Below are 13,194 nucleotides of genomic sequence, written 5' to 3' on the forward strand. Positions count from 1 at the left end.
TGTCTGTCTCCTGTTCTAATGTCAATTAGTTCAAAATTAAAATTTTATATTTGCTTCAGTATACAAATTATTCTAGAAAATATATTTCTCAATGACTTGCTCTCCAAAGAAATAGCAAAGTAAAGGTTATTTTTCTTCTCCCATCCTTTTCAGCACACAGAAAAATGCATTCCCTAGCATCCGTAAGTACTGAATTTACAAACGACTTGTAACAGGTAATGTCATGATTCTAAAATCATTACTTGGCACTTTCTTGCTGTTTTCATACTTAAAGTTGTCACTAATGTCCTGCTGATACCTGCAAAGCCACACAGCAAACAGCTGGAATCAAAGTAAGTTTCCTTTTAATTTTGGCAGAACATATGAGCTGCCAAACCCTAGGGCACTTTTCTGCTATATTTTCCCATAACTAGGTATTCCTCAAGTTATTTTTCTCATGAAAAAAAATTTTTTTATGTTAACTATCATGAAGTCTAAATCCCTCCATTTCATGGAAACACAATTTTACTGCCCTTAAACTCGATTCAAATAAAAAAAGGTTGCCAATTTAAGCAACAAAAGAACTGTTGAAAGATGTATTCACCAAAGTGTCAATTTGTAGTAGACTCCAAATCCTTTTTTTTTTTTTTTTAAATGGATAAAAGAGCAACAGGTTATAATTGCCAGGGTTGTAGCTGTCTCCCACGTTACTAATGGGGATTATATCTTCCAAATTTTTCTCTATAGGAAAGGTTTTACTTGTCAATAAGAGATTTAAAAGAACAGTCAGGGGCTGGGCACTGATCTCTCTATCTCAAGCCAATTTTAGAACGTATGCATCAAGAATATCGGCTTTTGCCTCCCTCCCTCCCCACCTCCGTTGTAATCCTCTTAGTGTCTCTTTACCTCAATGAGCAGCAAGATTCTAAAATAAAATGTCCTAGAGATATCTGTCACCTCTGCCTGAATCTATCTTTAAAAGTGGTCCTTTTCAGGTTATTAAATTACTATTCCCAATGGACCGATCACCTCTCTGTATATAATTGGAGACATTTTTCTGAGAGGACTTTAAAGGTTTCATAGCTAAGGGAGAGTCATGTTTCTTTGAAAATTTCAGTTTACTAGCCAGTTTATCAAATCCTGGCTTTCTTACATTACTCTTTTGGTTGGACAAAAATGTTATTCAAAAACAAATTCTTTTTCCAAATACACAATACTATGCAAATATTTCTTTAAGATGCGTGTTTTCTCACTTTTGCTAAATCATTAGAGACAATTAATAATGAGGAAATAATTGGATTGTTATCCTGTAATTTTTCAACATCAGAAATATCTTGTAACATCCTATTTAAAATCAAAGACAGAAGCTCCTTTAGGTTCGCTTCCCCAATATCTATATAATATCATTTTTTCCAGGTTTGAGCTGGCCTCTGTTGAATGAGTTAATTGCCTAGTGAATTCAATTCATTTTAGCTAACTCTGAGCATCTAGATATTGCAACAGAGACAGCCTCTGCCCTTGAGGAATTTTTAATCTGGCAGGGAGGATAAGACAAGGACTCCTAAACTATCTTCCTAACACAAGGATCACATCAGATCTTGCCTTTGCTCAAATATTTTCAATTGCTCCTTATTTTCTACAGAAAAACATCCAGAATTGCTAACATCGAACTAAGACTCTTCATGATCTAATCCCAGCAATTCCAGTGGAGTCTATCATTCTTCCCCACCTACTCCAATGTGACTTGAAAAGTGCTCAAACTTGGAGCACTAGTTGACTTTGAATCATGCAAAAAATGTTGTACAATGAACAGTATCTAGCTCAATGTCACTTTAAAGGCACAAGAGGGATGCAATGAGGGTACCAGGGTCAGAGAGATCATATCTGCTCTGGAGGTGAGCTTGGGGTGAAGAAAGATTTCATGAAGGAGGCACAAATAAGATAGGGCTACAATAATGGGCAGGATTTCAACTAGCATATATTGAATGCCAGTGTTACAGCAGACATAGTGCTAGATGACAAAGAAAGGAAGAGAGGCTGAATTCCAGGCAGAGAAATAAACATGGGCACAATTATAGAAAGCATAAAGCATTTTCCAGAAAACAGCTAATGAACAATCTGACTTGGCTAACACAAAAAAAACATATTGGAAAATAAAAAAAAAAGTGAGCCTTAAAAGAGAGATTATGGCTAAATTGAAAAAAAAAAAATCCATTTGTCAGAAATGTATTGTGCACTTGTCCTATTACTCAAGACTTTGTGCTAGCACTTAGGGATACAAAGATAAATAAGATACAATGTTTGCTCCCAAAGAATTCTCAATAAAGTAGACAAGACATGAAACACATGCTTATCCCAAAACACAAACTCTAAGAATAATTTTCAAAGGACGAAAGGAGATTAAACTAGGGATTAATTCTCTCTGGAGGATCCGCGAAGACTTCATGAAAGAGAAAGTTTAACAAGGTCTTAACAGGGAGGGATGAAATAGGAGGCAAGAATGGTAATGGCAGTGGTGGTGGTGATGGGTGTATATCCTAGGCAAAAAACAACACAAATCATACACAAGTTTACCAAAGTGAAAGCATGTTATGGAACACAATTTATTAGCTCTGACTTTAGAATAGGGTATAGAGAGGACCAAGAACGAGAAGGTTGGACGGGTAAGTTGAGAGTGAGGGTAGAATAGAGGAGAATCATGGAGGTCAATGAAGGCCAGATGAGATTTTGGAAACTGAGTGAGTAGGCAACAGTCAGCCATACAAATTTTATTGAGCAGGAAATAATGTTACAGCAAACCACCCCCCCCCCAAAAAAGCCACAGGATCAGGCCTATGGCTAATAAGTCTTAATCTCAGATAAACATAAAATACAAAAGGCATTAATTCTTAATGTACCATTCCACTTACTTTTCTAAATTTGCTCAAAAATAGACAGGATTAGAAATATTTCTATGAATCAACTTTTATAATTATACTATTTATGTTTATATGCTCCTTGAAACAACAAAGATTTTCAGTATAAGTTTTGACATATTACTGAATGGGCAGCATGTAGAAATTTAAAAAGAGCAGGTGGGGACAATGTGCCTTCTGGATTACAATCTGGAACAAAGAGTCCAGGCCAGTTGACAGGGCATGCCTATCCCTGTGGGTATCTTTTGGTTTTTGACTTCATATGTTCAAAAACTAAAATTTATGAAGCTAAAGTGTACAACAACCCTACGTAGAGTTTCCCAGCTTCAAAATAAAACAAGAAAATCATTACTTCTTTGGAATGGTTCAACTGTAGAAAAAAAAAATTTTTTTTCTTTGCCTTAAAAAATTTCTAAAGCAAATAGGTAAAATCCTAAAGTACAGAGAAATAACAGCTACCTTAAAGACTTTCTTAAACAATTCCAATTTATTAAAACAGCTGCTGTAAAGAAAATATGCTAAACAATGGTACTTAAATGACACAACTCAGGTAGAATTTTTTAGGGTAGGAATATTATATATCTTTTCAGTTTTTCATACCATGGTGCCTTGCATATTGCAGTGATGCTGGAAGCTATGCCTCTGGTATTTCAAATATCAACAGGGTCACCCATGGTGGTTGAGTTTCAGCAGAGCTTCCAGACTAAGACAAACTAGGAAAAAGGACCTGGTGGTTTACTTTTGGAAAAAAAATGGCCAGTGAAAACCTTATAAACAGTAGCAAAACATTGTCTGGTATAATGCCAGAAGATGAGTCCCTCAGGTTGGACCAACCAAAAAAACCAAACCCAGTGCCGTTGAGTCGATTCCAACTCATAGCGACCCTATAGGACAGAGTAGAACTGCCCCACAGAGTTTCCAAGGAGTGCCTGGCGGATTCAAACTGCTGACCCTTTGGTTAGCAGCCGTAGCACTTAAGCACTACGCCACCAGGGCTTCCCTCAGGTTGGAAGGCACTCAAAATATGACTGAGAAGAGCTGCCTCCTCAAAGTAGAATCAATCTTAATGATATGGATGGAATAAAGCTTTGGGGCCTTCATTTGCTAATATGGCACAATTCAAAATGAGAGGAAACAGCAGCAAAATCCATTAATAATTGGAATTTGGAATGTATGAAGTATTAATCTAGGAAAATTGGAAGTCATCAAAAATGAAATGGAACACATAAAGATTGAAATCTTAGGCATTAGTAAGCTGAAATGGACTCTTATTGGCCATTTTGAATAGGACAATCATATAGTCTACTATGCCTGGAATGACAAATCGAAGAGGAATGGCACCACGTTCATCATCAAAAAGAACATTTCAAGATCTGTACTGAAGTACAATGCTGTCAGTGATAGCATAATATCCATACACCTACAAGGAAGACCAGTTAATATGACTATTATTCAAATTTACACACCAACCCCTAATGCCAAAGATAAAGAAATTGAAGATTTTTACAAACTTCTACAGTCTGAAATTGATCAACGTGCAGAAAAGATGCACTGATATTTACTGGTGATTGGAATGGGAAAATTGGAAACAAAGAAGAAGGATCAGTAGTTTGGAAATACGGCCTTGGTGACAGAAATGATGATGGAAATCACACAACAGAATTTTCCAAAACCAACAGCTTATTCATTCCAAATACCTTTTTCAACAACATAAAGGGTGACTATACACGTGGTCCTCACCAGATGGAATACACAGGAATCAAATCAAGTACATCTGTAGATACAGACGATGGAGAAGCTCAATATCATCAGTCGGAAAAAGGCCAGGGGCCAATTGCAGAATAGACCATCTGTTGATCATGTAAGAGTTCAAGTAGAAGCTGAAGAAAATTAAAACAAGTCCAGAAGAGCCAAAATACGACCTTGAGTATGTCCCACCTGAATTTGGAGATCATCTCAAAAACAGATTTCAGGCATTGAACACTAATGACTGAAGACCATATGAGTTGTGGAATGACACCAAGGACATCATACATGAAGGAAGCAAAAAGTCATTAAAAAGATAGGAAAGAAAGAAAAGACCAAAGTGGATGTCAGACGAGACGCTGAAACTTGCTCTTGAACATAGAGTAGATAAAGTAAAAGAGCTGAACAGAAGATTTCAAAGGGTTGCTCAAGAAGACAAAGTATTATAATGAAATGTGTAAAAACCTGGAGTTAGAAAACCAAAAGGGAAGAACACACTCAGCATTTCTCAAGCTGCAAGAACTGAAAAAAAATTCAAACCTCCAGTTGCAATACTGAAGGATTCTATAGGCAAGAAATTGAATGATACAAGAAGTATCAAAAGAAGATGGAAGGAATACAGAGTCACTGAACCAAAAAGATTGTTCAATGTTCAACCATTTCAGTAGGTAGCATATGATCAAGAATTGATGGTATAGAAGGAAGAAGTCTAAACTGCACTGAAGGCATTGGTGAAAAATAAGGCTCTAGGAATTGATGGAATATCAACTGAGATGATTCAACACACAGATGCAATGCTCTCTCATCTATGCCAAGAAATTTAGAAGACAGCTACCTGGCCAACTAACCGGAAGAGATCCATATTTGTACCCATTCCAAACAAAAGTGATCCAACAGAATGTGGAAATCATTGAATATCATTAATATCACACATAAGCAAAATTTTCCTGAAGATAATTCAAAAACCATTGAGGAAGTACTCCAACAGGCAACTGCCAGAAATTCAAGCTGCATTCAGAAGACATAGAATGAGGGATACCATTGCTGACGTCAGATGGATCTTGGCTGAAAGCAGAGCATACCAGAAAGATGTCTACCTGTGTTTTACTGACTCTGCAAAGGCATTCGACTGCGTGGATCATACCAATTATGGATAACATTGCAAACAATGGGAATTTCAGAACACTTAATTGTGCTCATGTGAAGCCTGTACATAGACCCAGAGGCAGCCGTTTGAAAAGAACAAGGGAATACTGAGTAGTTTAAAATCAGAGAAAGTGTTCAGGTTTGTATGCTTTCACCATACTTATCCAATCTGTATGCTCAGCAAATAACCCAAGAAGCCAGACTATATGAAGAAGAATGCAGCATCAGGATTGGAGGAAGACTCATTAACAACCCACAATATGCAGTCAACACAGCCTTGCTTGCTGAAAGAAAGAGGATTTGAGGCGCTTACTGATTAAGAACAAAAACTACAGCTTTCAGTATGGATTACACCTCAACATAAAGAAAGCAAAAATTCTCACAACCAAAAGCAACATCATGATAAATGGAGAACATATGGACATTGGCAAGGATTTCATTTTACTTGGATCCACAATCAATGCCCACAGAAGCAGCAGTCAAGAAATCAAACAACATATTGCATTGGGCAAATCTGCTGCAAAAGACCTCTTTAAAGTGTTAAAAAGCAAAGATGTCATCTTGAGAACTAAGGTGCACCTGACCCAAGCCCTGGTATTTTCAATGATCTCGTATGCATACAAAAGCTGGAGAATGAATAAGAAAGACCGAAGAATTGACTCCTTTGAATTACAGTGTTGGCAAAGAATATTGAATATACTGTAGACTGCCAGAAGAATGAACAAATCTGTCTTGGGAGAAATACAGCCAGAGTGCTCCTTAGGGGCGAGGATGGAGAGATTTTGTCTTATATACTTTGGACATGTTATAAGGAGGGACCAGTCCCGGAGAAGCACGTCATGGTTGGTAAGATAGAGGGTCAGCGAAAAAGGGGAGACCCTCAACAAGCTAGGCTGACACAGTGGCTGCAACAGTGAACTCAAACATAGCAAGGATTGTGAGGATGGAGCAGGACCAGGCAGTGCTTCATTCCGTTGTACGTAGGATCACTGTGAGTCAGAACCAACTGGACGGCACCTAACAACAACAAAGAATAATACCCAGCCCCATTACTTGTGAAATACTTTATAGTTTTCAAAGAACTTTAACAAATATCCATGCAATCACCACATATTGACCAAGTGTCCAGCACATAAAAGGCATCTTGTTAAGTGCGATAAATAATTCTGACCTTGTTGTGCAGGAAATGGTTCTCCAGGTCGATCTTTTCAAATTGATCTGGTATCAGCTCACTGGAGCAGTTGAAATTAATTGGAAATCCCTCACAAACTTCCCAACTAAGAAAAGTAAATAATTATTTTTTAGGGGAAAATATATTTAATTACAATACTCATTAATATATTAATTTGTGCCTCTTATACTCTACATTGAGAAAAACCAAGGTATAGTTCATAAACTTTTAAACAAATTTATGAAGTGTCTTGTTATCTATATTGGGAAAGAGAAGATTTTAAACTCTTATTTTGCTATTATGTATAATATTGGGGAATTCCATGCCTAATTATTAATAGAATGAAAAAATTAAATTGTTTTTAATCTTACGAAATCACTTATAGTGAAGTCCATTCTCAATGTTAAATGTATAATCTAAATATATAAAATATATATATATAATAGACTATGAATAATGAAGAATGGTTTTATACTTATACTGGTTGTTTTAAACACGCTAACTTGGCACTTTAAAGAAAACCTTAAGAGGCAGCGTAACACAGTGGGTACATGGACAAATTACAAACTGAACAAGTTAGTTTTCATTCTGAGCTCAGCCAAATCACCTGTTTTAAAAGTGAACAAATCCTTACCCTAAAGAAAATTACCTGGCTCAACACTGATACGTTCAGATGTATCATAGCATGATAGCCAACAGAAACCAGTCTGACACTTACAATAGTGTTTAACAACACTCTGAAAACTATAACTAAGAATATGAACATTAAGATTTCAAACGACCCACATTACAAGCAGATTACCACCACTTTAGAATACAGAAAGAAAATTCAATTTTTGTCCAAAAATTAAGGAAATAATCCATTAAAATCAGTTTGTATTCAATAAAGGCAATTTCATATTGTTATACTTAGCAACCTAGATCTAATTTGAATCAATCTAATAAAACAGTATTCATGGACCCAAGGAAATAAAATTAAGAAGAAATGCATGAATTAAAAAATATAAACTCTTGGTTAATATTAAAGGAAAAAGAACTAGGCAAATTTAGCAGCTTGGAGAAAGATTATTGCATGCAAAAAAAATCTTGTAAGTGGAAGATGCTTATAAAAAAGAATGCCAATGAATTATTTTCTATCTTTAAAGGAAAAAAAAGAGCACAAGAAGAAACAGATTTAAACCTCGCCTGGAAAGTACAGTTAGTCATCAGAAGATACGGCTTTTGTTTAACCACCTACAAAGGAAGACCAAGGAGTCTCTTCCTAGACATATTTAGCAATAGGTTGACACTAGCTGAGTGATCTCATTAGACTGCTTCTGGTTCTCTGGATCTGCCCTCTGCTTTTAACCTTTTTACCTATATATTAAGGACAGTTGTAATTGTTAAATTACAAAATATTAAAGCTAGATGGGGCCTTATAGACAGATCACCTAATCCAATAGAGTATTAGTATCAATGCTTCACTGCAAGGAGCCCTGGTGGTGCAGTGGTTAAGAGCTCGATGGTTAACCAGAAGGTCAGCAGTTTGAATCCGCCAATCCCTCCTTGGAAACCTTATGGGGCAGTTCTAGTCCGTCCTATAGGGTTGCTATGAGCCAGGATCAACTCGACAGCAAAGGGTTTAATCACGTGGCCTATTTAAATTTAAATTAAACTAAATTTAAAATTCCATTTTTCAGTCACACTAGTCACATTTCCAGGTATTCACTGCCACAAAGTGTGTTTCACACAGAAAGTTTTATCAGACAGTGCTGGATAAAGGTTAAACACTCAGGTTCTTAAGACAGACAAATCCGAGTTAGGATCCTGGCTCTACCACATACCAGTTGTATGACTTTAGGTAAATTACTCCACTTCAACCCTCTGTGCCTCAGTTTCTGCCTCTAAAATGAAGTAATAGGGTAATATGTAATAATAGAATAATGAAAGAAAAAAATTATTTTGAGGATTAAACAAGTTATTATCCAATTCATTTACAACTGTGCCTGGCCTATGGTCGAAATCTGTACACACTTATTTTTATTATTTACAAATAAGAAACTGAAATCTGTCTGCTCATGGACAAATTAGGAGCAGACAGGCATAGATGCCCAGATACTCTAACTCCTCTACTCTTCAGTATCCCACCAAGCCTCCAACATATCGCTTTTGATGGAACTTCACCAATATTAAATGAGATGTTTACATATGAACACTCATGTGAGGGAACATGTTATTTTATATTTTAGTTACTCCATTTAAAACTACTAATTTAGAAACATCCGCTAAAAAAAAAAGTTGTTAAATTTAAAGCAATATTGTTGGCTCTGCAAAGGAGAAACTCTATTCTGCTCGTTGCCCCATAGAGTTTCTTTTTTAAAACTCAAGGAAAGTTAATAAGTTTTTCTAGGCACTAGCTCATTATACCATGAAATAAGTCAATAAAATAAAGGGCATCTTTTCGTGTTTCAAATCTCTTGCTCAGAGAAACCTGAGAATTGGTTGATACAAATGACTTTAACCAAAACACATGGAAATTTACTTGTCACATCCGGGTAGCAGAACAGCATCAGGATCCAAAAAAGTTTTATATGCAACTGTGATGCCACCTTTGTCAAATGCAGTCACTCGGTCAAAGGTCAAGCCCAAAACAGGATTTAGTGGAGATCTAAAAAAAGGAAATAACATCAAAGCTATCTTCAAAATTATACATACACTGATATTTGAGTACAAATAAACAATAAAACATACCATAACAGTGTCTAATAAAATCCAGGAATAAATAATTTCCTATTACATGTCACTATTGTTGGTGTCCTATACTGGCACCTGGAATGCACGTTTCAGTTTATTTAGCTGATTTGTAATATTCCAGAACTAGGTGTAACACTTTGTAATTTTAAAAAAAATAATTGCAATAATAAAGACATTTCATGGATGGAAAACCATCATTGTCGTTCATATAATGCTCAGTTTTCATGCATTAACCGCAACGCCACGCACCCCTGATGACGTCTGGAACTGACAATCAAATGAATCCTTAATATCTGCATACAAGCAAATCTATTTTGGGAACTCACTAAATGCTATGCTGACTTGATTTTTTTTATATTAACGATTGTTAGGCACATTGTTTTAGGTTAACTTAATTATTTGATAATTAAAATAAAATTGAAAACAAATTTTAAAGAAAAAGAATGGTCAATATGTCAACTCTGAGCCATTCTTCTCTATATTGGTATCAAAGACTTGCTATTTAACTTTAGTATTAAAGGACTCCACCATATCACCTGTGTAGTATTGTTGCCAAAAACATTTAAACTACATCTAGTCCTGAGAAAACACTCAGACATCCAGAATATGGGGCATTCTATGAGAAAACGGCCTAGACTCTTAAAAAGAAATCAGTGTTATGAAATCAAAACAAAAGGTGGTTGGACAGTGCTGGATAATCTTTAGATTAAAGAGAACTAAAGAAAATAACTAAATGCAATATATGATTCTTAACTGGATACAAGATTACAAAAAGCTCTAAAACACATTTTGGGGATAACCTGCATAATGTGAATACAGATTGTGTATTATATGATATTATGGCATTATTGTTGACTGTTTTAGATATCGCAGTGTGGTGATGTAGGAGAATGTCCTATTTGTCAGTTACGTGATCTGAAGCATTTAGGGGTGAAATTTTAATGATTGTATGAAATTACTCTCAAACCATTTAAGCAAGAGAAGGGAAATAACAAAGAGGTAAAACAAATGTTGCAAACTTTTAAATTGGCAAATCTAGGTGAAGGATATATGAGTGTTCATTGTACTATTCTTTTAACTATTCTGTGAATTTGAGATTTTTCAAAACAAAAATTTGAGGAAAAATAAAGAACTCAAAATAAAATCGGATATTAGCAAAATCATCTTTTGCAAATGAGCAACCTGACTGGATATGAATATAAATTAGACATGTTAGGATTTCCCTGAAAATGAATATCATTTATTTAGTACATACTGCATATTTTCTCAATATATTTTAAATGAGATGGCAATAATATTTTAGATATACAAATTTTACAAATTCTAGTGGCAGGAAAATGCTGTAATGGTTCCCTGGTGCTTTATATTGGATTCAAAACCAGAAAAAAATATATATACTGTTAGAATAACAATGAAATATTTTTTTTTTTTTGGTAATATGCACTTATGAATTCCTCTGGCTACAATCCTCAGTACCTTTTAGAATGCTCCAGTTACTTGGCATTTTATTAGTTATTCCACAAATATGATCCAATTAGCCAAGAACAAGTGTTTGATCTTATTAAAATACTGTATAACAACAACCATCATTAAAAACATCAAAATTAGTCATTACTTTCAGTTTGACAATGATACTAAGAAGAAGTAACAATGACATACCTTTTATTAAAGTCTTCCCTTCTAATTGGAAGGGCTTGCTAAATTATTCCAGAACCCTATGCACTTTAAAATTCATCACTGTTTTTTATCATCATAAAAACAATTCTACTTTTTTTACTCACAATATAATTAAATTATATTTCGATATTTGCCTATAGAAAAAAAATTTACCAGCCCTTAAGGATATTTTTAATTCTATAAATTACACAGCATAAGAAATCATCCAGCATTTTAATTTTACTCTAGTAGGATAGATGAAATAAAATTTTGGAATATGCTACCCACAATTATCCTCCCAAATCTTTGCAATACTTTCATGTATTTCTGAGTACATTTGTCTCAGTTATTGAAATTTTGACTATTGCAATATAGCAAATCCAATCAGCTCTTATTTTGCTCTAAGGTTTAGTCCTATGTTATTTTCATTATGATTAATATACAATCAACTATCTTTTATGAGCAAAATTATTACCCCTATTCTGTTTCTACAGACAAATAGTGAGCTAAAGAAAAAAACATTAAAAATAGAAAAGTGTGTTTAAGTTTCCTGACAAGCAGTTTCAGGGTTCATCTGGATGTGTCCTGTCAAAATACACATGAATTTCCAAGATATTCAAAACAACAGCCCAGCTCATCAGTCCTGCATACCGCTGCCTTTTCCTTTTCTCTGAAACGCAGATAATTTTATGCAGGAATTTACCAATCTACAAAAATTTACACAATGCTCAGCAATAACCAGTAATTATTGTGAGATAATGTAAGGCGCTTTGGAGGAATATAACTTTGATAGGATAGGGCTTACAGGCTTTACCAATTTATCTTTAGCTGTCCTGTCATTGGTGCTTAAAAGGTTAAGGCTTTATTTGTGAAAACATACAGGGATAGTGGGGAATCATGTTGTCTACAGCTTCATAAATCTTGCTTAAGATCCTTTTCAATTACCATCCATTTCTCCTTTAAAACAGGACAAAAAAATAGAGGAGTGGAAGCAGGTCAGGGCAGTGTGCGACAATGACAGTGTGATGGGCTTGGGCCCCCCGTGGCGTTTCCATCTGCTATCATTAAGGTGCCTACTCAGACATGAACAAATCCCTCTTGCTGTGCTGACAGGCAGACTTCAAGAACTATGACAAGGCATTAAGACCGAAAGTCAGAGAGAGGCAAAGAGAGGGAGATGTCATATTCCACAAACAATAAAAAACCGCCTCACAAAAACGTCCTGAAATTTTATTGGAATTCAGAATAAAATTTTTTCATAAAGGGTGCTTACTCGACTTCTCAACTCTTCTTTGAAATTGGCTTGCCTGTGGAAAGATTAAGGACAGACAGACAACAGATGTCTCGCTCCTACCTGTATGCTTTACCATAAGAGACCCAAATTTTTTGCTCATTCTTCAGCAAAAGTGGATTCTTAATCTCTTGACCGCGGTCATCGAAAAGCCGGACTGATGAAAAATTGAGGCCTGGTGGGTTGAAGGAAGAATCTTGAAGACTTTGATGAATCTTGAGAAGTAACTGGTGGGTAGGGGGAAAAATGAAGAAGAAATAACCTAAAATGTGAACATCTGTAATAAACTGTCCCGACTCGGTAACAAAGTCCAAACAAATGATAATTAAATTCATATAGAATGTTAAAAGAAGTGTGAAATGACTGCAATGTTTAGCTCAGTGTAAAGTAACTACATGAGCGTGGGCTTTTAACCAGCAGGGGGTGCCACAGGCTTGTGATTGAGCTCTGACCCTTTGGCACAGCAACTGAAAGCAGATGTGACAGTCCCAGGGAAAGAGCATTTAGTTACCCAAGGTAGCGGTCCTCTTTGATAAGGGTTATGTTTTTCGTGTCTG

At 35.5% G+C, this 13,194-nt stretch overlaps 1 protein-coding gene across 14 annotated transcripts in view; it reads right to left on the reverse strand.

Annotated features, from left to right (window-relative positions):
• DCDC1 (doublecortin domain containing 1) overlaps positions 1-13,194 on the reverse strand; it is a 608,393-nt gene that overhangs the window by 285,708 nt on the left and 309,491 nt on the right. For 12 of the 14 annotated variants that reach the window (XM_049890804.1, XM_049890803.1, XM_049890799.1 and 9 more), the window contains 3 exons: positions 12,701-12,864; positions 9,479-9,604; positions 6,958-7,063 (listed from right to left, as the gene is read on the reverse strand). In XM_049890804.1, the coding sequence (XP_049746761.1) occupies positions 6,958-7,063; positions 9,479-9,604; positions 12,701-12,864 (396 nt within the window). Of the gene's footprint in view, positions 1-6,741; positions 6,924-6,957; positions 7,064-8,780; positions 8,834-9,478; positions 9,605-12,700; positions 12,865-13,194 lie in introns of those variants that run through there. The other 2 variants (XM_049890811.1, XM_049890810.1) reach the window with 2 other exon arrangements.

This window comes from Elephas maximus, chromosome 7 (assembly GCF_024166365.1).
Source record: "Elephas maximus indicus isolate mEleMax1 chromosome 7, mEleMax1 primary haplotype, whole genome shotgun sequence".
In the NCBI taxonomy this organism is placed as follows: Eukaryota; Metazoa; Chordata; class Mammalia; order Proboscidea; family Elephantidae; genus Elephas; species Elephas maximus.